Source organism: Brachyhypopomus gauderio, chromosome 10 (assembly GCF_052324685.1).
Source record: "Brachyhypopomus gauderio isolate BG-103 chromosome 10, BGAUD_0.2, whole genome shotgun sequence".
NCBI classification, from domain to species: Eukaryota; Metazoa; Chordata; class Actinopteri; order Gymnotiformes; family Hypopomidae; genus Brachyhypopomus; species Brachyhypopomus gauderio.
The window spans coordinates 5,405,141-5,432,152 of record NC_135220.1 but is presented as its reverse complement, the minus strand read 5'-3'; the positions used below and the strand labels follow the sequence as shown (position 1 = coordinate 5,432,152).

Below are 27,012 nucleotides of genomic sequence, written 5' to 3'. Positions count from 1 at the left end.
GAACGGCGAGGAAACGGTGGACACAGGAAACCGTGCATAGCGCGCGCAGTTCACGGACGATGCCACTTGATCAATTATGATTATTAAATAGGAACTCATGTCTCCCATTTCTCTCTGACGCGTCAGTGTGGGCTTCCTGTGTACCTGCGGTTAGGTACAGAAGATGGGTAATCGATCATTAGACTGCCCAACGATTTAACCTAATTTTGCTTCGTCTGCTTAAAAAACAAAAACCGTAAAAAAAGCCACCGTAACCCAATAGGATCCGTGCTATTATTTCTGGAACATGCCAATTTTAGATGATTATTCCTGTAGGCTGCATCATAACCCTGCATGATTTAATGTATAATTACGTGTTCATGTCTTTGTTATTGCTCACTCACGGATGTTATGATCGCGGTATGTAACACGAGGTGACTCACGTCATCTAGCACGCTGGAATAAAAGAGTTGGAAAGTACCCGACTTTACCCTTCCCCTTATAATGCAATACTATTTCCAGATGCAAGATATTTTAGGATAATATGATTTATTTACACAACATTTAGCCCAATATGTATTATTTGTTAAACGTTAATAATTACAGAAAATTTAGTATGTAGCAGTAATTTGCAGACATTTTCTAAATCATTTGCAATTTTAAAATGCAGAGGCTGTTTTAAAGCCTTTCATATTTCTACATTTCTGCTGCATCTCTCGAGGTAAATAGTACGGGGAAACATTTTGCTATAGACGTGAAAGCACACAAACAGTTTGAAGACTGGTGACCAATGTGAGCATGTTTTCAAAGCATACTCAAACATTCGCTCACAAAAAAAAGTTGCTAGTTTGCATTAGCTATCACAACGACGTCAGACTCTTGAACCCACATATTGGGTTTACACGCGCTGCAGTCCCGTATCTGCACGTTCACGGACTCATCAACTTGGAGTGAGTCCCTGGGCCACAGATTAAATGTTTATGCTGCCATCTTCCGCAGCATTAAAATACTGCAGTTGGAGAAATGTATATTAAATCTCATTTACCCTAACCCTATGACGAAGCAGTTGCAAAACTTTAAGTATACGTTTAAAATGTAAGTGGTCTTAATTAATTTATTACAGCAAATACTATAGCCCATAATATATTGTAAACTTTAATTCTGTACTCTTTTGGCGCGGACACTCTGGTCATAACAATCTACTTATAACGCTGTCCACGCTTGTTTAATTGCTTTTAAAATAAATGTAAATGAATGTATTATTGAATTCTGAAGATCAAATTTAAACATACATATTTCGTGAATGAGAAAGGCATTATTCATACACGCAGCGCCAATTTCTGAATGACAATTTTATATTGTTATATTGTTATAATATTCTCCTTCCACACGGCTGTGTCGCTGTTAGCTCGCGCCTGTCGCGTTTCACGCACGCACGCCCCTTTAATGGCGGACAAAATGGAAGGTCTACGCGTTTGTTTGTCAGCGTACAACGGAGCTCAGCGTCATTATTAAATTACGTGAGTTTAGTTGAGAATAAGATATGGTTTGTGCAATTCTCATTGTAAGCGTGTCCGTTCAGAGTAAAATGTGTGTAAGTGGTTATGACGAGCACGTCGCCCGTGTTAACGGGACCGGGACCGTCTGCGCGGAGCAGGCGACGCGCTCGGTAGCCGCTCCGCCGCTCGGCTAACCCGCTAATCCACTGAAAAGGTCACAGAAACAAGAACGCAACAGTTAGCGTGTTCGTGGCTAGGTCGTTATGAAGCGGAATATAAGGCGCTGTCTGGCTGTCTCGCTAGCTAAGTAGCGGATTTTTAACCTGTTCGCGTCTGACTTTGCTTTACAAAGCTAACTTGGTAGGTTAGATGAGCTAGGCCTGGCTAGCCAGATGGGGTTAGGTTAGCGTGGCTTAGTTAGGGTTAGGGTTAGGTTAGCTTAGCTTAGTTAGGGTTAGGTTAGCTTAGCTTAGTTAGGGTTAGGTTAGGTTAGCTTAGTTAGGGTTAGGTTAGTTTAGCTTAGTTAGGCTTAGGTTCGCTAGGGTTACTTTATCTCAGGTTAGCTGGGTCAAGGGTCAGGTTAGCTAGGTTTAGGTTTTCTTAGTTAACCCACGTTAACTTATTAGAGAGGGATATTCGATTGGCATTGTGGTGTGTCAAATTTGTACCCAGTTTCTCCACAAACATTCTCAACAAAACAAGTGACCGGTTTGTGTGGTCTCCATTTGAAACAAGCGTTTATTATCCTTTATAGAAGAGCAGCCTTATTTGTAATTTCTTTTCGCATTTACAAATCAACTTTTGCCTGATCTTGCATTCAAGAACCAGTAAGCAAGCTAGGTCTCTCCCAGTTATAGTTTCTTAAGCAGAGACTCATCAACTGGAAGGACTATTTTGTTTTTCTTGCACTGTTTTTAATGAATTTCTCATTCGAGAACCACCTGAATTCACGTTCATGTCATTGTTTATATTAAGTTAACGTTAAACATGTAGCTATATCGTCCTTATATTTGGTGTGCTATACAGATTTATACAAAATTTCAACTTAGAACCATGTGTATTTTGAACTGATGCATCCATATTTCGAAATTGTTCCATTAAGACAATTTGTAGTTTGAAGCAGTTGTGGACATCTGGTGTTTTCTGTGTCTTGGCTGCTTAACAGACATTCAGACTACAGTGTGACACTTTCGATATCTAGAATGTTCTCTCTGAATAGATGGTGGTATATGAAAGACCAGTGCCAGTTCTTTTAAAGCCCTTCACAGATGTTCATGGTCATACTTTTGTTGGTTGTGACATGGCTAGTCTACTTCTATATCTGAGAAGATTCCATGGAGTAACTGCAGTGTACTGTATTCAAATATGTCCATGCACACACATTCATTGTTCTATATATAAAGTAAATATGCAGTTAAGAAAGAAGAACTGATTTACACTCAGAAGTGTTGAATAGAAAGCCTTTGTTTTCACTGTGAAAAATATACAGCAAAATTAAGAGTTCTTGAACAGTGCAAAGCAAGAAAAATGTTGCATCTCACTAAATCAATGCTGTTGTGTAAGTCTACTTTTTCTGAACTGGTTTCACCTCCTCAAACTTGCAAAGTTTCTTCCAAAAAAGTCTTGTGTCTCTGGAAACAATGTACCTGGTTGCAGTGTAGGCTGTGCTTTCTCCCATTTCTTTCCCCTTGACCTGTGAGTGGTAGAGTTGATGAACCAGATCCTGCAGGAGCACTCGGGTCTTCTGTCCCAACCTCCATCACACACGTAGTTCAGCTGGGTTGTGTACTCCACTAGACAAAAATACCCTTTCCCGGTGTTTGTGTGTGTTCAGCATTGTGACCAATTCAGCTACATTACACTAAAGGCGTGATGGAAATAATGATTGGATACTTTGGTCCTTTTAATTTTAAGATAACTAGTCTTTCTATGGATGAATGTGCAAATTACCCATTTGTGACCTCTTGTTCTTTTGTGCTTATTTTAAGTAATTTAGAAATCAGATGTAGCTATAGTAGATTCAAATAGGATAAACTGAACGTTGATTAAGAAAACCAATGCACACAGAAATCTTATCAGTGAAAGGCAGTAAAGATATTTGTGACAAAAATGTAGTGCACCGTCCTTTTATAACCTAAGGTTGCATCTTTTTGAAGTCTGCAGAAAGCTGCTACTCCACAAGTTGATTTTTCTACTGATTTGATTTGATTAAGTAAAATCAACGAGTTTGCAAAACCAAAACACAAGCATTGTACTTCAATTCCCATCATCCGTTTTCTCCACACAGTGTCTTTTATTAGCGCGATGGAAGAACGTGTAGACCAGCAACAAATATTGGTGACAGATTCCTCCACCAAAGAGGCACCTAAGACCTGGGGCTTTAGGAGAACCACAATTGCCAAGCGGGAATTCCTGGAGGAAATCGGAAGCTTGGACATCAGCTCCCTGACACCTCGCCGGAGCACCCGTCAGGGAAGGGGGCGGGGCCGGGGCCGGGGTAAGCAAGCATGCGACACACCAACTACCCCAGCCCCTAAACGAGGACGAGGGGCCAGGAAGGTGGTAGAACCAGCTCAGGCTCCCTCCCCAGAGCCAGGTGCCACCCCAGAGCTTGGTGGGGGCGAGTCAGATGTGAAGCTGCAGGGTGGGGAAGGTTCTGGCGCTCTGTTCCAAACTGACGTGGCGTCGGCTGCAGAGACGGGCAGCGAGGCTCCGGTATCTGACCAGGCCGAAGACAGCGATGACCTCACGCTGCGAGAGCTTCAAGAACGGGCTAGGGCGCGGCGCAGTGTGGAGGAGGTTGTGGGTGGAGCCGCGGTCCACACAGACACCGCGAACGCCGCCGAAGACTCTGAGGTGGATGCTCACCAAAAAGAGGTCAGAACGAACGTGCGGTCAGAAGAGGACCTTGTGTCTGAGGAGCAGACCGCTGTGAAGGGCCAGACGGCTCAGGGAGCTGTTCTCGGGAGCAGCAGAGCCGGCAGGAGTGACATCCCAGAGAAACAGGGAGCACAGGAGGAGAAACAGGAGCATGAAACTTGTCAGAGTGTAGTTGACGACGACGGCGAGGAGGACCCCAATGCTCTTTACTGTATTTGTCGACAGAAGCATAATAACAGGTAGGAGCAGAGGAGATGGGGGGGGGGGGGGGGGGGGGGGGGGGGGTGAGAAATTGTATTCACTTGAGTCACTGAAAATGGATTTATGTGATGTTATCATGACTGCAGTGAATGTTGTATGTTTGTCTTATTTGCTATTTATAGTTCCACTTCATTGTGTGTTATCCTTGTACTTTTTAATATCAACCCCAAACATTTTTTTTCCTCTCCAGGTTTATGATCTGTTGTGACCGTTGTCAGGAGTGGTTCCATGGCGACTGCGTGGGAATCACGGCATCTCGTGGTCGTCTTCTGGAGGAGAACGGAGAGGACTACATCTGTCCCTCCTGTTCTCCTTGTCAAAGTCCAGTAGACGCTTTGAGGCAGCCTGTGTTCCCCAGGGCAGCAGCAGGCTCCTCGTCTGAGAGCTCGGGATCGGTGGCTGACCGACTCCTCCAGTTGGACGGCATCAAGGGGAAGATTAGGAAAACCAGCCATCACAGCACTAAGAGGAAAATCAGGATGTTTCAATCGGTAAAATTACTTTGCTTGGAATTAGTTTGGAACTGTGTTAGTCTGTGCTGTTATATTTCTGTGTCAGAAGTCTTTCTGATATTTTGATTTTGGTGACTGACTGGCAGTTTATGTTTTCAGGTCAGTATGTCCATTTTGTCATTTTCTTTGCTGTGTCACATGGTGTTTTTAGGTAAAATAATAATTTTGAGGCAGTTACATGGTATTGAGAACATATTTCATGGCCTTGCTGAACTTTAGTCATTTAATCGAATACCTACACTTCAAGACCTGGAAGTAATATTTAAGGCACTTTAAATGTATTTGCATTGATTGACATGCATGATTCTCATATCCATGTTGGAGGTGGCGCTCCCGGGCCTCAGGCGGTACCGTGCTGTCTGTAGCTTACCGAAAGTGGAATAGTGGTTTTTCTCGGTGGTAAATTGCTGTGGCCTGGAGGAGTGAAAGTAACTGAACAACTCCGAGACCAGCCAATAAGGGTTACAACTCAAACGGAGATAAGCCAATAAACCACACCATGCTGACTACATACTAGCAGATCAGATTAAGAACAGATTTGAATACCTGTGACACGCTTCGAGGCTTAGTGAGCTGAAGGCTTAAGGTCTGTCTCAGGTGGAGATCGTGGAGGCCGCGTCGGAGGCCGAGAAGTCTGGCCCAGGCCCGCCACCGTTGCAGGAGGAGGGTCCGTCTGGAGAGAGCGCCGGTATCCCACAGTGCATCGGACCAGGCTGCGCTAACGAAGCCTTGCCAGAGTCCGTGTACTGTGGCCACCAGTGCATCATCCGGCACGCGGCCGTGGCCATGCAGTCCCTCTCTGAGCCCACAACACTGCCAGCGGTCCAGCCCACCAAACCCTCCGCCCCTAAACCTGCCCTCAAGGTAAAGGAGCTCCTTGGTGGACGTGAGCAGGGGTTTCAGATGCTGACCATGTTCTTCTACAAAAGCCTTGTATGACAGATTTTAATGTTAGGAAGTGTGGTCTTAGTAGATGAGATTAGTCTTATTAAATCTGTGGTTTTAATAGATGGGATTAGTTCTATTAAATCAGTATGGTCTTAGAATATGGGATTAGTCTTATTAAATCTGTGGTCTTAGGAGATGGGATTAGTTTTTATTAAATCTGTGGTCATAGTAGATGGCATTAGTCTTATTAAATCATAATGGCATTGGTAGATGGGATTAGTCTTACTAAATCAGTATGGTTTTATTAGATGGGATTAGTCTTATTAAAATGGATTTTAGTAGATGGGATTAGGTTTATTATGCAAGGCACTGTGGGTGATGGAGAATCAATCCAGATGGAGATCTGAAATCTCAGTCATCAGATCTTCGTTAATAATCTGTTCCTTCTTTGTTCTGGACTGTGTGGTGTGAAATGCTCACTGAGACGTACTGTGTGATTCCAGATCCAGAAGTCCTTTCTGGAAAAGCTCTTCAGGAGGAAGCCGGTGGTGAAGCCAGCTGAGGAAGATGATGGTGGCCGGAGGGAGGATTTAGCAGGGAGCTTGGAGAAGGCGGAGCCTACCACTGCTCCCTTGTCCAATGACCCCGGTCGCCAGACAACAGGGGTGGAGATGTCTTCGCCAATCACTTCATCAGTATTTTACAAATCCAGTATGTATCACTCAAGGGTCACATTATACGCAGGCTTCGAACACCACCCACCTACTGTCCCTCCACACCATCCACCTAGTGTTCCACAAACCTCCACCCACTGCTCACACCCACCACATGAGGGTGGTGGCAGACCAGTGCACAGGGGTGATGTGGTTTACTCAGTATTTGGGCAACATTTCAGCACTTAGGAAAAAACAATACAACACAGGAACAGAACACCATAATCCCCCCCCAAACACCCCTAACAGGTAAGTAGACGCATATCTACCAGATGTTTACAGTTGGGTAAGTTAATTCTTTCGTGTGATGTGGTAAAATAAAATCAGAGGGGGTCAACAGACAAACAAACAAACAGGCGTCTTCTAGTTGATACACTAATGTGCTTGTCACAGTTGTATAATGCAGTTACTTGCGTGTACACAAACGTACGTACGTGCGCGCGCGGGCGCACACACCACAATATTACTTTTAAACATCAGACTCCGCCCACCCAGGGTTGATGAGAAGTGCCTTATCTGAGGGTGCGTCTTAATTTACACTCGGCGTACTCCGTGTCAGACTAGTGGACCTACATGACTGTTCAATCCTCAGCTCAACACCAGGTGTGCCCTGCGTTCACACTCACTCGAACAAGGACGTATCTGTTGCAGTCGACACATACAGGAGTACACACACACACACACACACACACACACACACATACATCATTACTGGGCTGCTCCCTGTATTACACTTTTAAACATGTCAGTAGTCCACGCTGCTCTTCAGTCACAGCTCAGTCATGGTTCTTTCGGTCAGTCCTGCTGGTCTGGTTACACCTTGGCTTTGATGACACCCCTGCTCTGCCCTGCTTTCAACGCTTTATGGCCTTGCTTTCCAACCCTCGTTTATGCTGGTAATATCTTTGCAGCGGTTTAGGCCGCTTTATGGCATGAGCTCTGAACGGTGGTACCAGTGCAGCCCTGGAGGGGAGACAGCTACACCCTGCGGACTTGGGTGATGCTACGTCATCGGCAAACGTGCGAGTCGGAACGCTTTTCCAATCGTAGCATTGGCCTCGCCCAACCATAGAGATAATAATGTGTGTATGGCTCATCAAAAATAGATGCTCTTTTTAAACAAATACGTCATGCCAGGATTTTCTTTGCATGTCATCAGAATATTTTTATCAGTATATGAGCTCAGTGATCACAAAGTCTGAAAGCGCTTGGTGTAGAGGTAACGGCTCTGCTTCTCCTGTGTGGGGCTGGGGAGGGCTCTGTGCTCCACCAATAAGAGTCCTTGGCCAATACCTTGACCCCTCCCTCTATAACATGATTGGGTAAGAGTGTCTGCCAAGTGTGTAAAATGTAAATGAGGGTTGTGTTCTCTGCCTCGCAGCAGCCCTGAGCTGTGAAGCAGCTGTCTGTTCAGGTGTTCGATGTCCAACTGTAGTCTACTGACTTACTTCGTCTTATATGATGTGCTGCACTCAGAACAATGTCCATAGTTTAATTAGCTGAAGTCTCTATAGCTGTGGACAATGAAGGCTTAGAAAACACACAGTTCTGTCCTTTGTAACAGAGGGGGCCGACCATAAATATGGACACAAACTGATCTGTACTGTGAATATGGGGGCATGACCTGGTTCTAATGGGAACGCGAACCAATACACTGAAATCTCTGTACAACCCCCAACACACATCATATGGATCCCAGCTCCCCTGAAATCTCTGTACAACCCCCAACTCACATCATATGGAACCTAGCTCCCATGAAATCTCTCTACAACCACCAACACACATCATATGGATCCCAGCTCCCCTGAAATCTCTCTACAACCACCAACTCACATCATATGGATCCCAGCTCCCCTGAAATCTCTCTACAACCACCAACTCACATCATATGGATCCCAGCTCCCCTGAAATCTCTGTACAACCTCCAACACACATCATATGGATCCCAGCTCCCCTGAAATCTCTGTACAACCTCCAACACACATCATATGGATCCCAGCTCCCCTGAAATCTCTGTACAACCTCCAACACACATCATATGGATCCCAGCTCCCCTGAAATCTCACATTTTCCTCACTTTGCAGTGGCAACAATCGCTGTGCAACACGGTTCAGCTATTCATCTTCGCTCTCTTTGCAATGGTAAATTGATGATCTGAAATCATATTTGCACATCACTGCAGCACTACGCAAAACGAGCCACCAGGGGAAGCCCAAAGCAAACTGTCCGGGGAAAAACAACCAGAGAAAGTGGCAGTACCTGTGTAGCCCTTCTCAAATACACTCACCATTAGGCAAACTAAAACACCTCATGGGATCCCACACCTCTGAGGCCAGGGTGCACATACAGTGTCTGCAAGGTGTGCGTACAGCGTCTCTTCTGCTCAACCTATGCGATGATTTCGGCAGGTTTCAAAAGACAAATTTCTTGCTTTTCTTCCTGTGACGTTGGTCTACCTCAGTATAGCTTCTCTTTTCTTTTGCCGTGTTACCAAGTCGGCACAAAATTTTTTTTCACAATCCAGTCCAGTTACGGTGCATAAAAGTCTGACTATACACCGTTTCCTGTTCAGCTGTCCTGTTTATTGACTGAGAACAGGGCCCGATTCATGCTGTCTTTAGAAGCCGGGCTTCTCAGTGGCCATACTGTGCTGTGGATAGGAGGCCGCCTATACATATTTAGTATAAAAATACCATATACTTCATAATGATGCAGTATGACCTTTGTCTTAAATTGGATTAAGTTGCAATAGAAAATTGTGCATTCATGAGGTTTAAAGAGGAATGCTCGTTAAGGAAATCAAGACACCAGGGGACAGGTTAAGACACAGGGATGTATTAAGACCGCAGCGAGCTGGCAGAGGTCTTTTGAGGTCGTCAGAAATGGAACCGTAAAACACTGATCTCTTAATACACCAGTGATGTCACAGAGAAGCAGGGTGATGATTGGACCGGACCTCGGGCAGGCAAGGACGAAAACATGGGCATCCAGAAAACGAGTTTTATGAGGGACCCACGGCCTTCCGTTTCCTGTTGCTTCTTCAGCATGGTCTTCTAGGAAAGCTGATAAAGTGGCACTCGCAGTTGGTTTTGGGGAAAGAGGTGTGTCCTGGGAGAGAGGCGTGTCCTGGCAGAAGGAGGTGCTCTGGGAGAGAGGCGTGTCCTGGTAGCATGGCTGCTGGGTCCAGATTTAGAAGGCTCCAGTGAGATGGTTGGAAAACGACTCAGCTGCGTGCGACAGGAAGTGAATATGGTTGCATGGCCTTTTCTGTTACAACATTTGATATGATTTTAAAAGACGGATAAACATGAGTCTGCAGTGAAATCTGTTGCTGTCATCACCTTCTGTTTGTTAGGGAGGAATCCACTCCTCAGAGCTGTTCACAGCTTCTGTTCAGTTTCACTGCTTGTAACTCATGCATACATATGACACTTTGATCCACTTTAAGTGTACATGATCTGAATCAGTACTACTGTTCATTTTGAACAGAATGTGTTCTCTTAACTAGCAATGATCTGCTGCTGCTCACACAAGCTCTTCAACTTTTAAAACCCCACTGTACTTCTGAAATCAAACACAACCCCACTGCACTTCTGAAATCAAACACAACCCCACTGTACTTCTGAAAACACAATCCTACTGTACTTCTGAAATTACACACAACCCCACTGTACTTCTGAAATTACACACACACACACCCCACTGTACTTCTGAATTTACACCCCCCCCCCCCCCCGTAGGTCTTCTGAAATCACATACGCCCACCCAAACACCCACACACCACTGCTCCTAAAATCACATGCACAATAAATATCAATGTTAATAACCGTTCTGATCTTTAACTCGCAATATATGTAGATTTACATAAAGAACACAGACCATTCTGGACCAGAAATGGAATTTTTAATTTATTTTATATTTTACAGTAGAGATGTGCTTATTTTTGTATACATAAAAAAAGAAAATCAGCAAACACACACTGCCTATATAAGTATATATTATATACTATTATATATTATTGTGCATTTAGTATTTCTGCTAGTAACACTTAATAGAATAGAATGTAATAGATAAATGCTCCTCAGTACCCCCATCCATCTCCAGTCAAACCCAAAAAACAAACATTCAGACAATAGGCCATGCATTTTAAAACCATGTGTCCTGGCTGTGATTTGTCCTGTACTGGACCTGATGTGTGGAGCTGGGTGCCAGTGGACTCCTCACAACCTCTGCACTCTGTGCGGCTGAGTGTCTGCATCTTTGGCTGGTCCACATCGAGATTCCTGTTGAGCAGTTCCTGGACAGGCCACGACCGAGGCCTGGCTATGAAGATGGACGTGGAAGACTAGAAGACAGCAAACATGGGAGGAGATTCTTTTATGCAAATGTCCTACAGGTGCACACACCAGTTGCAGACATGCCTGATGCACACACACACGCACACACAGATGATGTGCACTAAATTCAGCTTTAAAAGCCTCACATATGAGGTTCCACAAGCAGACTTCATTTTCACCTGTGTAAATGAGATTAGATTAACCAATACCATATGAAGGGTGAGTGTGTGTGTGTGCTCTGGAGCAGTTGAGTTGGTGTGTGTATGGGTTGGAGAGATGTGGCTGCAGTAGATGTGTGTTTGATTTTTGCAGTTCTTGCCATTGTTGAGACAATTGTATTTTGTGTAGGTGTGTAGGACATAATGCAGTTGGATATTTTGTTGAGTGGGTCTAAGTAAGGTTCTTGCATACTGGTATATGTAATGGCCTTAGCCGGCATTGCTTTTAAACATGGAGTGCTACTGCCCTCCAGAGGCATTCATTGATATTTCACCCTCTGCTACAAAGGAATTCTGAACTTTCTAGACCTGTCTGATGCATTAAGCAAATAATCTTATTAGTTATTAGTAGTTATTAATAATTAGTATCTTTGTGTCTTACCAGTATTGGAATACTGTAAGTTATTTCTGTAAGTTAGATTTAACTTCCCCTATATTTCTTGGTTGTTTACTAATTTTACATTTCATTTACATTTAAATTTCTACATTTCAGACTCTTTATATATAGATATTTATATATATATATATAATATATTTTATATAGCAAATTTTAGACAAACAAATTTGCTTTTCCACTTGTAGGACATAAAATACATTTGGCCATAGAATTAAACTAAATATTACTCCTGTGTTATGTATAGTGTGTATAAATATACACTATATTGCCAAAAGTGTTCACTCACCTTTCTTGACTCACATATGAGCTTAAGTGACATGCCATTCCTAATCCACAGGGTTCAGTATGATGTTGGTCCACCCTTTTCAGCTAGAATAGCTTCAACTCTTCTGGGAAGGCTGTCCACAAGGTTCAGGAGTGTGTTTATGGGGATTTTTGACCATTCTTCCAGAAGAGCATTTGTGAGGTCACATACTGATGTTGGATGAGGAAGGGACAGGCTCCAAACTGTTCCCACAAAATTGGGAGCATGGAATTGTCCAAAATGTCTTTGTATGCTGAAGCATTCAGAGTTCCTTTAACTGGAACTAAGAGGCCAAGCCCAGCTCCTGAAAAACAACCCCACACCATAATCTCCACCAAACATTACACTTGGCACAATGCAGTCAAACAAGTACCGTTCTCCTGGCAAACAAATCCAGACTCGTACATCAGATTGTCAAATGGAGAAATTTGTCACTCCAGTGAATGCTTCTCCACTTCTCCAGAGTCCAGTGGCGTTGTGCTTTACACCGCTGCATCTGACGCTTTGCATTGCACTTGTGATGTATGGCTTGGATGCAGCTGCTCAACCATGGAAACCCATTCCATGAAGCTCTCTGTGCACTGTTCTTGAGATAATCTGAAGACCACATGAAGTTTGGATGTCTGTAGTGATTTACTCTTAAGAAAATTGGCGACCTCTTTTCACTATGCGTTACAGCAACCGCTGACCCCGCTCTGTCAGTTTACATGGCTTACCACTTTGTGGCCGAGTTGCTGTCATTCCCAAACACTTCCATGTTCTTATAATACAGCTGACAGTTGACTGAAATATTTAGGAGCGAGGACATTTCACGACTGGATTTGTTGCACAGGTGGCATCATATCACAGTTCCACGCTGGAATTCACGGAGTTCCTGAGAGCAACCCATTCTTTCACAAATGTTTGTAAAAACAATCTGCATGCCTAGGTGCATAATTTTATACACCTGTGGCCATGGAAGTGATTGGAACACCTGATTTTGATCATTTGGATGGGTGAGCGAATAGTGATGCCTGATTGTTAACACTTCAGGCCTTGTTGGTTGGTGAATGATTGCAGTTGGAGGGTACAAAGCTTTGAGAACGTGGTGTTGTAGATTTGATATGGAAGGATCCCCTGTTCTTGGTTTGCTTTCCTGACAGTAGTGTTGCTGGCCTGTTGGGGGACTGTGGTGTGTGCGCTCGCTGTTGGAACACGAAGCACGTTTTGTGCAATTTTGTGGTTGCAAGGGTGCTTGAGAAATGTAGACCACATTGTGAAGAAAGGAGCAACCAAGCCCAACTGTACTCCATCAGCAGTCTCCACCTCCGACAGACACCACCTCCCTCACCATCACAACCTCCACCAGCACCACCTCCATCACCACCTCCTCTCAGTGCTAAACTTCACGTGCTGAGAGAATGTTTGTATTTGTGCACATGCAGGGACGACCTTTAAACAGCATTAACACTGGTAACAAACCAAGCACTGTGCTGTGTGTTATTGCGTGTTAATGTCAGAATGGTAATCTGGTTTTAACACAGTATGTGGTCCCCAACACATACAAGCAGCCTTTTAAACATTTTGTGTAATTTTTTTTTTTAACATGACATAAAAGATAATCAGATAAATATAATTTTTTAGCCTCTTCGTTTTCTTGATGGCCCATGTGGTCGTAATCTTTCAACCTATCTACACAGTGTGCAGATCTGTGAGGTCCATGATGAGAAGTCTGCACTTTGTTTCAGCATTGGCCTGACTTTTAAGAGGTGTGATGGGTTATAGGGTCTCTTTCAGACACCTCACAGCGTGGTCAGTCATGAGTGTGTGTGGAGTGCTGGCTGTGAGCTGCTCGGCAGGGGAGTGTTTCCCCCACAAGTGTTCACGTATTCCCATTACATTCACATTTGTTTTAGCACTCCAATGGGTGCGGTGAGAGAGGTTGTGTTTGTACAAAATGTTTTCAGCTCTGGGAATTGGATTATCTCTGAGGAGGACACCTGGCCGGCAGCGTGCTGAGTGATCAAACCTGAGTAAAGTAACCTACAGTAAAATGAAACCGATCCAGCGCAGCACATTGGAGATGGACACACCGACCTCCAAATGCTGCGTCCACATGCATGTCGAACATCAGAGTCAGAAAGTCACTTCTGTCTGTCTAGCGTTGTGTTTAGAAAGTGTTTGTGCAGCCAAACATGGAATAGAAATAAATAAGGACAGATAAAGAATAAAGACATAAAGAGTTCATCCACATAAACTAAAAGTATTAATAACTGACAGTACCACATTTTGGTTTGCATGTTTTGTGGTTTCTGTCTGTTGTGGTGCACTTCCAACTTAAGAGTTCATGGACTGGTGACTGTATCTGTGCAAAAGTGTAAATGTTACGGAGAGTCTTCATCCCATAGGCACTCTTCGTTTGGTCTTTCCCCATCTAGGAAGGGCTCGTTAGTCCACACCTGCTCTCCTCATAAAGCACGTAAGCCTTGGAGTTCATGTCGATGGTGAAGATCACTCAACCAAGTCTGACTTCTGACTTTCAGCATAGGGCTCTGTGCTGTCATTTAGAGAGTTTGATCAAAGCATTTGTTCAGTTTGTCTGAGGCAGTGCAGTAGAGCACTCTGCACAACCTGGCCAGCTGTGAGTGTTTGTCCTGACCACTGAGGGCTGCACCAATCTGGGTGGGGCAGCACCAGTCTGGGTGGGGCTGTTTCTGCGTTCAGGTGATGCTGTAGCAGTCAGATGTTGAGTTTATGATGTTTATAATATAGACTAAATAGGTTTCATTAGCCACTTTAACATGCCACTCCTTCTGTCCAGATATATATGTTGACCTGGATATTGACCAATGGGACAGTATGTGTGCTCCTTGGGAATCAAACTCATGACCTTTGTGTTGATAACACCACAATGGCATCTTTTAGTCTGTAAATCACCACACTGAAAATCACGTGTCATAGCAAATGATATTGAGAGAGAAGGCGGTAAGAGAACTATATGTAAACCAGGTGTTTGTGGATGGAACATGTGTACTCAACCTCACCTGGTTTCAGAGGAGGGATTTCTGTTTCTGAGGTTTAGGTGGTGTTGGTCTGACACTCACCCTCTATGTGCTACCACCTGTACTGTGTCCTTATGTTAATGTATATGTGATGTATTAACCTGCATCTGCCTGCAGGATGTGGGACTCAAATTACACGTGTATTGGACATTTGTGGAAATATTGAACAAATCACGTCCCCATTTATTATTGGTTCATTACGGAACACAGTGCCAGTGCACTGTGCCAGTACGGAACACAGTTTATCTAGCAGTTATTAGCATAAGTCACAGTGTTTATCTAGCAGTTATTAGCATAAGTCAGTGTTTATCTAGCAGTTATTAGCATAAGCCACGGTGTTTATCTAGCAGTTATTAGCATAAGTCAGTGTTTATCTAGCAGTTATTAGCATAAGCCACGGTGTTTATCTAGCAGTTATTAGCATGAGCCACAGTGTTGATCTAGCAGTTATTAGCATGAGCCACAGTGTTGATCTAGCAGTTATTAGCATAAGTCGGTGTTTATCTAGCAGTTATTAGCGTGAGCCACAGTGTTTATCTAGCAGTTATTAGCACGAGTCACAGTGTTTATCTGGCAGTTATTAGCATGAGTCACAGTGTTTATCTAGCAGTATTAGCTTGAGACACAGTGTTTATCTAGCAGTTATTAGCATGAGACATAGTGTTTATCTAGCAGTTATTAGCACGAGTCACAGTGTTTATCTAGCAGTTATTAGCATGAGCCACAGTGTTTATCTAGCAGTTATTAGCGTGAGCCACAGTGTTTATCTAGCAGTTATTAGTGTGAGCCACAGTGTTTATCTAGCGCTCTCTGCTCTGTTTTGTCAGCTGTAAAAGAGGAAAAGGAAGTTGCAGAGAGCAAAGCAGACATGCAACATTTGTCTCCCAATCCATCGTCATCATCCGAGGATCCTGCTGCACTAAAGACAGAGGAAAAAACGTGCACTTCCACACCACCTCCTAGGAAACCGGCCTTAAATCCTCTTCCCAGTCGGGCTAAAAAGACAATGCCTGGGTCTCCACGCCTGGCCGGTCTCCGGCAGCTCACCGAGGTGGCACAGGTCAGTAGGAACACCACTACCATCTCCAAGATGCCGGGCCAGTCTGAGCCAGTCTCCAGCACACACGAGCAGGCTGTGGCGACCACGCGGCCTAGCCCAGCCCCAGAGCTCCGAGTCCTGCCTGTGACCCCGGCTCCCGTGCCTCCGTCCAGACCTCTGCATGTTCATCCCAACATGCAGATGAGACAGGACGTCAGACGTTCCCTCAGCAGCACATTGATGAAAAGGTCAGATGAGTGAAAATTTGAACACTTTGGACACCCTTGTTATAAATGATGGTTAACTCTGGTTTTCGGTCCCATGCATGCAATACAGTTTTGTGTGATTTCCCTCAGTAAGGCAGGTTCACTGTGGTTAATGTGCAAATCCATGCTGGGATCCTTCAGAACTAGGATGAAGGTGTTTTTACTGTACTAATCATGGGAATGTTTATCAGATTTATCAGATCATGTGTTTATCAGTACATTGATTAATGCAGATTAATGCATTGATTAGGAATTCACTGATTTCTGCAGAACGCTAAGTGCAGGTTTTGAGCTGTATTACCCCTGTGTTAACGAAGACCCCGTTCTTCATTACCAGGGCAAACGAGATCGATAATTTGAATCTATCTGAGAATGATGCTGAAAAGCTGGCTGTGAACATTGAGAGAGAGATGTTCAACCTGTACTATACTACAGACAACAAATACAAGAATAAGTATAGATCTCTCTTGTTGACCTTCAAAGACCCCAAAAACAAGGTGTGTTCACTAATACGTTAATTCATAGTGCTTCTTATACTTCATTCATTCTTATTTAATATTTCTAATAAGAATAATAGTATGATTACATTACTAGGCAATAATGTGATCATTAATCATGTGTCACCATTTGGAATCAGTGAGTCTACAATGTTCCACAAAATTCTGAGATAGCCTATTGATTGAAACACTTTAAACAAACAGCAAGGATGAAAGAGGTATACAGACTAGTTCTAGGATATTGTAATATAGTGTGGCATCAAAAGATCCTGAATTTGGTGGTGAAAATATAACAAATTCTTTAAATCTAGAATTTTCTTTTAGTACATAGAAATTATTTTATGAAATGTGAAATATTTCATATCTAAAAATATGGCTACTGAATACTAATGAACAGCTGTGTTCTTATCTTTGTTTCCCATATGTGAAATTGGTAATCTCTCTTTGTAAGATGCTGCTCACTCACAAATTCAAATATGTGTTTCAGGGTCTTTTCTTCCAAGTTCTGAAAGGACAAATCACTCCATTTAAACTAACACGTATGAGTGAACAGGACCTGCAGTCCCTACAGGTATACCATCACTGCTCTGATAGCTGCAGTACCTGTACTGAGCACTGCATACTCACACCTGACACCTGTTCATCACCTGTGCCGTGCACCTCATATTCCAACACACCCAACACCTGTTCATCACCTGTTCTGAGTATCTCATAATCACACCTGGCAGTGAAGATCTGACAGAAAAACCCCAAAACAAACAAAACAAAAACAAAGGTGTTCTGGGAATGGGGAATAGGAACTGGGAATAGGAACTGGGAATAGGAGCTGCTGCAATAGTATGTCCCAGTAGGAGGTCTTAAGAACGTCTGTTACTCTAACTCTTTTTGTCCTTGACAGGAAATTGCTGGGAGATGTGTGCTTCCAAAGGACGAAGCGTCTCCTGTTAATGAACACGTATTGGAACCTGTTCCTGTGTGTGAGGAGAGGGCAGTTAAAACCGAGAGCATCACACCTTCAGGAGTAGGCCATAACGTTTCTTTGGAGTTTGTTTAGATTTCTGCGTGAAAGTGTCTGCTCCCAGTTAGCTGCTGATGTCGTGTACCATATTTGGTTAGCTCAAAAGGATTTTGGTGACTAGATACATAAAGGCTCAAAGCATCTCTGTCTCAGGTCAGGCATGGCCAAACCAGGAAAGCGACTAGCGGTGTGTCAGATGCCGTCATCAGCGTGCTCCAAGACACAACGTCAAAGCACAGAACCCATCTGTTTGACCTCAAATGCAGGATATGCACAGGTATGTGGCCATGAACACTGGTCATTTCATGTCAAATTATTTGCGGCTCATGGCAGCTCTTAAAAATGTTGCAAAAAACATAATGGGAATATTTTATTTTTACAACTGAGAGTTAAACAAAAAAAGTATTTGGTTATTTGACTAAAAAAATGTGTGATGTGTCACACGTCTGTGATATAAACCCCACACAAACCTGCAGTGTGCACATGTGTTATCACTCCAACACCATTTGCTGAAGTATTTTCACTTTTAATTTGTACTGTTAACATACAGATTTTCCAATATGTTTCCTGCAAATGATTCTCCGTGTACGTCAATGTTGTAGGTCAGATTTCTGGTGACAAGGACCCTGAACCTAGAAAGATGAAGAAGGAAGAGGCAGAAGATGAGAAGGAAGAGAAAGAGAAAGAGAGAGAGAAAGAGAGAGAGAGAACCGCGTTTGTTGTGCACATGCCTGATAACTCCCCCACTCTTGCGACGGTGGGGGAGGCAGAGGGGTCCTATATCATGGAATCTCCTGCATCGCCAGTCACAGACGACCCTGGAGCAGAGACGGCACCTCCAGACTATTCTCCACTTGTGATCCCGGCGGTTTCTGTTGTGTCCATCACAAGAAGAGATCCGCGCACGGCGCCTCGGTCCTCAGCTCCTCCGTCTGATGCCACGACTTCTGCCTCTCCTCAAATCCCACCCCAGAATCTGCCCCCAGTGCCCACTGAGGAGGAGAAGGCAGAGGAGGTGATGCCGGCCAAACCCCTGCCTCTCGCTGCCCCATTACCGATGCCCAAGTCCATCCTGATGAAACCCACCCCAGCGGTTCCCAGGTTTTACCATGCATCTACCCCAGTGCCCAGGTGCTTGCATACTGTGTATAAGCTCTCAGTGTTCATACACATTCATACTTACCTTCATGTAGACATTTCACATCGCTGTAACAGTGACTGATGTATTGTGATGAGATCCCAAGCCACAGGCTCATCACTATTCTTGTTTTGCTTTTCCTTTTTCTTTGTGTTTGTAGCCTGGTGAGCTCTCATACCCCATCTGACAGTGAGACCAGTCAGTTTCTTTCCACCCAGCATACATTATGGAAGGGCTTTCTCAACATGCAAAGTGTGGCCAAGTTTGTTACAAAGGGATACTTAATCTCAGGGTCTGCAGAACTTCTAAAAAAGGTCAGCGCTTATGTTTTCTCAGATGTGGTGTATTTTATATATGTGTATATCTGGACATGTGTGGGGGGAGTCTGTGTATGTGTATTTGTGTGTGGAAGCATGTGTATGAGTTTAGGTGTATGTGCTATTTTCACAACACTTTAAATCTTGGTAGGTGTTTCAGGGACACTGTCTGAGGGAAGAAGTTATTGATGACAAAACCTGTGTGAAAAATTACCCTGACATTTCAGCATAGCTATATTAACCAGTCAGTTATTTTGAGTGCACAGACAGTAAATGTAAAGGCAGGCTGAGGCCTAGGTGTTTAAGTTACCAACAACAAAATGGATTCTAGCACCTTTAAGCAAATGCCATTACCTTACAGTACATCTCTGCTGAATTAAGGTGGCTAGTCACATTTACAGACATTATTTGAATTAATTGTCATGCCTAGTACTAAACAATCAATATTATGCTATCATTTATTTTATTATATGATATTTATGTTATACCCTTTAAATGAAAACTGTGCCTAATGGTCATAGCATTGATGGTATCAATAATGCCTCATAGTTAAGTACAGGACAGTAGTTAAGCACAGGAGAGTGCAGGTTTATTAAAAATAAAAATGTTAATAAAAAAAATTTTTTATGTATGTTTTAACTTTTTGTATTGCTTGTATAATCAGTTTGACAGGTAAATGGAGATTTTGCAGACACTTGACTGGTTTGCTTACAAACTGTTAACCACTATAGACCTTAGATACCATATAATGTTTTTGATCCTTTTAGGATTTGCCAGATACCATCCATGTTGGTGGTCGCATCTTACCACAAACAGTTTGGGAATACATTGAGAGAGTAAAGACATCTGTAACAAAGGTAAGACTTGCTCAAAATATTTTTTTTATAATGAGTTTGCATTGCTTTCTAGTATAAAACTCTTATTCATTAATCTGTGTTCTTGTTCTTTTCCAGGAGCTGTCCTTGATTCGCTTTCATCCAGCATCTGATGAAGAACAAGTTGCATATGTGTCTTTATTCTCTTATTTCAATAGTCGCAGGCGATTTGGGGTTGTATCAAATATTTGCAACAATATCAAAGACCTTTATCTCATTCCTCTGTGTGCAGAAGAGTCTGTCCCCTCGGTACTGCTGCCACTGGAAGGTCCAGGTAATTCTAAATAATACTGTTGTGTTGTTTTGTGGTAAATATAATACTTTTTAATCTTCAGATCTTACCATTTTCAGTAATGTTTTCCCCACATATTTCTTTAGGACTTGAACAGAATCGTCCCAATCTTCTTATTGGGCTGGCCATTTGTCAGAAATTAAAGCGTCTTGGGGCGCTACCGACAGAAATGGATGAGAAAAGACCAAGAATCCAAGTGGATCCTCAGGTGGTGACCACACTCATTAAACCTGCAGTTTCTGGTATCAAACAAGATGAAAGTGGTCCTTATGATCCAAATATAACCATCAGCACTACTCCTCCTGGATCCCCACCATCTATTGGATTGCCAGATTCATCCTCCTGCCCTGCAAGCTCTCTGTTTGGTCCATCCTCAACTGCACTTCCTAATATTCTTCCTGTAGGAAATCCTTTAGCCACCATCAGTGCAGTCATGGCCAAGGCCACTTCTTCTGCAGCACCTTTAGACACATGCATATCTTCTAGCAGCACACCTCTTCAGACTATTCTTAATACATTATTTGGTAAAAAGAAACAAGGATCTGATGTCGGAGTGAATGCCTCTGATCAAAGTTCTTTAGTAGTTTCTCCCACTGTTGACCCTATTGTCCAACAGTACCAGCAGACTCCAAAGAATACAGTAATAGAGAAAGTGGACCTGGATGATGATAGACCATATGACCCAGAGGAAGAATATGATCCAGGTTCAGCATATCAAAGTTTCACTCCCTCAGCCCCAGCTGAAATATCCAAGCCTTTAAAATCTTTAATTACTCCTACTAGTGATGATGACCGACCATATGACCCGGAAGAGGAATACAATTTGAGAAATAAAGTTGATGGTGCAAACTCATTTAATGCTATGAAATCCTCTGAGATTGAGCTGTCAGTACACACAGCTGCAAAGAACGATGATATAGCCTATGATCCAGAGGATGACACCGTCTTTGAGGAGATGCAGACCTTCCTTTTAGATAAGAAGTCCAGCTCTGAACATGGAGTAGCTTCGGCTGTGTCCTTGTCCGAGCAGCAGAAAATGCTGGAGGAGTTGAACAGGCAGATAGAGGAACAGAAGCGTCAGCTAGAGGAGCAGGAGGAGGCGTTGCGCTTACAGAGGGCAGCAGTTGGTGTTTCTATGGCCCATTTTTCAGTCTCTGATGCTCTTATGTCACCACCACCTCGGTTCGGCAGGGATCCAGAGGAGGCAACAGAGAAAACTCTGGCTGTTCCAGCAATAAATCCTAATAGAGATCCAAGACAAATCAGGAACTCCACACAAGATGCTGTTAGTGACAATTTGGCAACTGGTCATAATGACAAAGAAAACACTGAAAATTGGGAGAGTTTTAGGAGAAGGCAAGCATTGACCCTGTCAACATTTTTGGCACCGTCAGTTACTTCTGTACTACAAAATATGTCCAGCATTGAGCAAGATTTGGATTTGGACTTAAAGAAAGATTCAGATATGTCATTAGCTACCAAGAACACAGCTGACAAAAGTTCAAACAATAATGATAAAACAGGGTTGTGTTCCGACATAAAAGCCAGTACACATTTGAATGCATCTGAATTGCAAGACGGTATAGATTCATCATGTGCTAATGAGAAAACACAGCTCTCCAATTCACCCCCAAAGGCTTCAAGTAAAACAAGACGAAGTCATACATCCACATTGGAAAGTCAAAGCTCATCACAAAAAAGATCACGACATGACCGTAGGTTACAGCATAAAGAAAGAGACGGCCATGTGTCTAAAAATGAAACGGACAGTTATCGTAGAAGAGGCAGACATTCTCCTGAGCGCTCAGCCAGGCATAGTCACAGTCATAGCCACAGAAAAGACAGAGTGTCATCAAGGCAGAGAGATCGGCATCATCACCGAAGCACTTCATCAAGTCACAGGCATAGGAGAGACAGGCCCTCGGCAAGATCACACTCAGCTCACAGTGGGAAATCTGCTCAGCTTGAGAGTGACCAGTCCCATCAGAGACACCAGTCACCATCCAGGCAGAGCACTGAGTCAGCACAGAATAACATTGACCAGGCACAAGGCAGGAGCCCTGCAACATCAAGGTCACCTCAGATTCATGGTGGTAAATCACAGAATGACTTTTCTGAGGACCGAGAACAAGATCAAAAGCAGAATAGGAATTTAACTAAATCTGACACTGACCAGTCCCATCACAGTGCACAGCCATTTTCTGATTTACCTGACAATCGTTTAAGTAATAATGATCAGTTTCAGCAAAGGGAACAACTACCATTAGGGCCAAATTCAAAGCAGAGGGGTAAGCTCTCACAGACTAATACTGAACCATTGTGCCATGAAGAATTAAATCACGACAACAGCAAAACGCATCCTTCTGAGGTCAGTCCATTGCAGAGAGATGATTTTATACAGGATACATCACAGAAGTTCCATCACAGAAATCAGTCACAGTCCTTCACAGAGCACTCCCTGGTGCAGCAATGCAAAGACAACCAGATCCACAGTCTTACAGATCGTCACTGTAGTCAGAGAGGTAATATTCTACATAATGATTTCAGTCATCACACAGATGAACAGGTACTGTGCTCACGACAGTCACAAATGGGCAAATCAACATGGCATAAATCTGATCACACAAGCCACATCCCTCCAAATACAAAGACAGTCCAGAAGGAGAAGGAATGTTTCCCAGAATTGGACACAGGTTATTCCAGAAACCAGCCATTATCTGGACCTCCTAAAATGTTTAGGGGTCATGTTTCAGATACAGAGGCTGAGCCGTGCTTTAACAGGGATCTGCCATCGTTGCAAAGGCCTAACTTTGTGCAAGATGCAGGTAGCCAACCAACACAGAGAAGCCATCCTCAAAGGCCACCACAAATGCAGAGAAGAGATTTTGCACTGGATGAGGCTGACCAGTGCCTTCCTAAGAGGCAGCTGTATGTGGATGAAAGGGACTTCCCATTGTCAGAACCTGGCATTTTGCATCAAAGTTCAGAGAAGTATTCAGGCAATTTACCTTTGGAGGAGAAGGAGCCCCAGCTTCACTTCCTAAACAATCCACCCCAGATGCCATCCCAAAAGCAGAGAGGTCATTTTTTAAAGGATGACACTAACCAGTTTCATCACCAGGAATATCTACCACAAGGGGCTAACTTAGTGGGGCGAGATGTATCACAGGGAGAACATGATATAGCCAGAGACTTGCACTCTAGAGACCAGTTTAGACCAAGAGCACCTAATGATCAGTGGAAAGGCCCAAGAGGGCCTTGTTCCATAATGGCACCAATAGGCCCTACACCAATGCAACTCAAGGGGCCCAGAGTGCCTCATCCTGAAAGGTTTGAAAGATGTGAACCTGTTCAAAACTTTGGTCCAAGGGGTCCCTATCCTAGACAAAGGATATTTGAGAATGTTGCTCCATCTCCAAACATTGGACCAAGAGGTCCATCCTCAGGACCTGGAATGTTCAAGGACACAGGACCTCAGTCTTTTGGACCAAGAGGCTCAAACCCAGATTCTGAGATGTTTGAGGGAGCTTCACCTCAGTATGGTGTACCTAAGGGCCGATTCCCAGGTCCTGGAAGATGTGAGGGTTCTGGACCTCAAAATTTTGGGCCTAGGGGCTCATCACCTGGCTCTGCAGTATTTGAAAACTTTGGGCCATCACCAAGGCCAAGTCACCCTAGGCATGCTATGGACAGACCACGTGGTACACGCCAGTCAAGGCATGAAGGTATCCATTTGCAGCCAAATTCCTCTGAGCCAAGAGATCCGTTTCAATGTCGGGAGTTACCTTGCCGACAGTTTGACGATAGAGATTCTCAGTTACCACATTTTAATGTCCCAAGGGACTTTGCTACACCTCATCAGTTTGATGGAGAACACTATGACCCTCATCGCCCAGATTTCAATAGGCCCAGAGGACATGCTCCACCTCAAGAGTTTGATGATAAGCGTTTTGATAGCAACAAATCTCAGCTAGCAAACATTAACTGCTCAAGAGACTGTGGCCCATCCCGCCCATTTGATGAAGCTGAATCTGATAACAGAGGCTTTTCACAGGAATGTACTTATATGCCAAGAAGACATGGTCAGTCTCAGTATCTTGATGAATCAAGAAATCTATCCCCAAATACTGCCAAAGAAGGTTTTCCAAATCCACACGAAGCAAGGCATCACAGGGAGCTGACCCCTCCTCATGTACGAAGGCGAAAACAAGCCCACCCAAGGAACCCTAGACATGGCAGCCCTCCTTGTGACCAGCACGAATGTCCTCCATGTCCAAACATGGAATCTGAAATGAGGGGCACTCACTGTTTTAATGAGTTTGGAGAACATGAAGTAAAAAGGGAAATGGGTGGTCCACGTTTTGCAAGACCTAATGTCTTTGAAGGTGGCAGAGGCTGTGAAAGGGATGCTCAACTTAAAGGTCCTCGCTTTAATCCACCTCAGAATTGCAGGGGACAAAGGGCTCCATCTCCTCAGTTTCATGCCCAGAGAATGCCTGTCCCTCAGAATAAACAGTTGCTTGGCCCGACCGTAGAGCCAAATATTCGCCCTTTGAGGCTGTCAGGTCCCTTACTCCCAACACCTCCTGGTGGTCCTATTAGGTTGAATCACCCTAGGATGCAGAGGCCTCATCCTTATAAAGACCATAACTGGCCACAGGGCCCACCTACCAGAGGACAAATGAATGAACTTTGTAATAGAGGAGTGAAGCCTGGCTGCTTTGATGATTCTAACCATCAACAAAGAGAAACCACTCAGAGTCTTATGCAGGAGAAACAAGGAGAAGAGTCTGGAGACAGAGGGGCTGGTAGCCAAGACAGTAGTCCTGGAAAGCCATGGCGAAGGAGGTCGAGGAGGAGAGAGGGAAGAATTAAAGTTGCCAGAAGGCAAAGCCTTACAGATTATGGTGATAAAAGAGATAATATGGAAGGTGCTGGTATAACAGAGGGAGAAAGGAACAGAGATACCAATCCAAATATTCATTGATGGAAGAAAGATTAGTACATGGCCATGACTTCATGCCAAGCAGAAATGATAGGAATATTTCACAATGGTTCATAACACAGAATAATCAAGCAACCAAGTTTCTAGAAAAAAAAATAAGATTGCTAGACCACAGAACAGATAACACTGCAGGTGTTGAAATGAAACTGGAGAGAAGAAAGAACATGTTTATTGAAGCTGAATGTGTACAAGCAAGATCAGTTTTTTCAATAAAGTAATTATTAGCAGTACATTAATACTGTAGTTGCTGTAATAGTTCATTTTTATGAAAAAATTATACTTTTGAAGATTTTTCATGTCAGATTAAAGATTTTGTGCAGTTATACTGCAAGGTTAACCTATAATTTCAAGTTTTCATAGCAAAGCCATTTTTTGTGAGTTGAAAAGACGGTCAAATGTCTGCATTTTCTTTGGAAGATAAACACTTAATTGTTCTCGTAAATTTTTTTTAGAAGTACCATACACCATAAAGTTAATTGATCTCAAGCATTGTAAATACTGGTGTACATTTGTGTTTATATGTTTTATAAACCATTCTCTACAGATGCAGTGCAACCTGTAGTGTTACTAATATCAAATGTCTAATAGAGATTATTTGATTAAAGAAGAAAAATTGAAATCTTTTCTGTATCATTTCCTCTTTCCCTTATTGAACATTTACCTTAGAAAAGTAAAAAAAAAGAAAAAGGTGGTGTGTCTAAACATGAGTGTTGTAAGATCCAGTAGTCTTGGTGACAATGACTGACTGGTGTTTTTCCAGTGGACAGATTCAGGGAGATGCTTGCTTAAAGAATAATCTGTCTCTTCTGAAACTACATTATGTATTTATTTATTGATACATTACATTTTCAGGTCCAGCCAAAGAATAAAATAAAAAGTAGTACACATAACCAATGTTCATACTTGGGGCAATCAAAAATGTAGAAAATATGTTCAGCTGCGTTTAAGTAACTGAGAAACACTAATATGTTCAGGCAAACCCTGTGGGATATGTCTGTTTATGTGACGGTACTTTCTCCTAGCATGAAGCTTAAAGACCTGTGTAATGTTATAATATGGTTTTACTTGCTGAGGTTCTGGTGTAAAAAACATAGCAAGACAATTGGAGTAGGGTTATTCCTTTTGTCCACCTGGTAACTGAAAAGCTGCCATTTAAAGTTCTCTAAAGTTTAATATAGTAAATTCAGATGATTCTGAATTGCACCACAGACTGCTGTGGAAGACTAGACAAATCATTGGTTGAACAGTGTCAACTGGTTGAAAGTAGTAGGAGGGGGAGATGTAAGTAAAGGCATATTGACTTTGAAAGGGTAATAGTTATTAATCATCAGAAGTACAATTTACAATTTTATTTACCAAGATTTCTTTATTTGAGTGATGCAATTTACAGGAATATGTTTTGAATATGGCTACAAGAAAGGTTTAGTGGTATAATTGACTGAGTAAATTCACTGTGGATATTGTAGACCAGGGGTTCTCAACTGGTCTCAGCCCGGGACCCACATTTTCTCATTGTCATTAAGTCGCGACCCAGTT

The 27,012-nt window shown here is 43.1% G+C and overlaps 1 protein-coding gene across 1 annotated transcript; it reads left to right on the top strand.

The window, feature by feature from the left end:
• Positions 1–1,390: 1,390 nt before the first annotated feature.
• On the top strand, positions 1,391–25,624 carry LOC143525250 (death-inducer obliterator 1). Its single transcript, XM_077018940.1, has 15 exons — positions 1,391–1,499; positions 3,766–4,597; positions 4,810–5,110; positions 5,729–5,995; positions 6,523–6,730; positions 15,857–16,316; positions 16,672–16,831; positions 17,319–17,402; positions 17,730–17,852; positions 18,003–18,126; positions 18,452–18,980; positions 19,148–19,301; positions 20,072–20,161; positions 20,258–20,453; positions 20,558–25,624. The coding sequence occupies exons 2-15, from the start codon at positions 3,783–3,785 to the stop codon at positions 25,456–25,458; spliced, it is 8,412 nt and encodes a 2,803-aa protein (XP_076875055.1). The 5' UTR covers positions 1,391–1,499; positions 3,766–3,782; the 3' UTR covers positions 25,459–25,624.
• Positions 25,625–27,012: the final 1,388 nt, after the last annotated feature.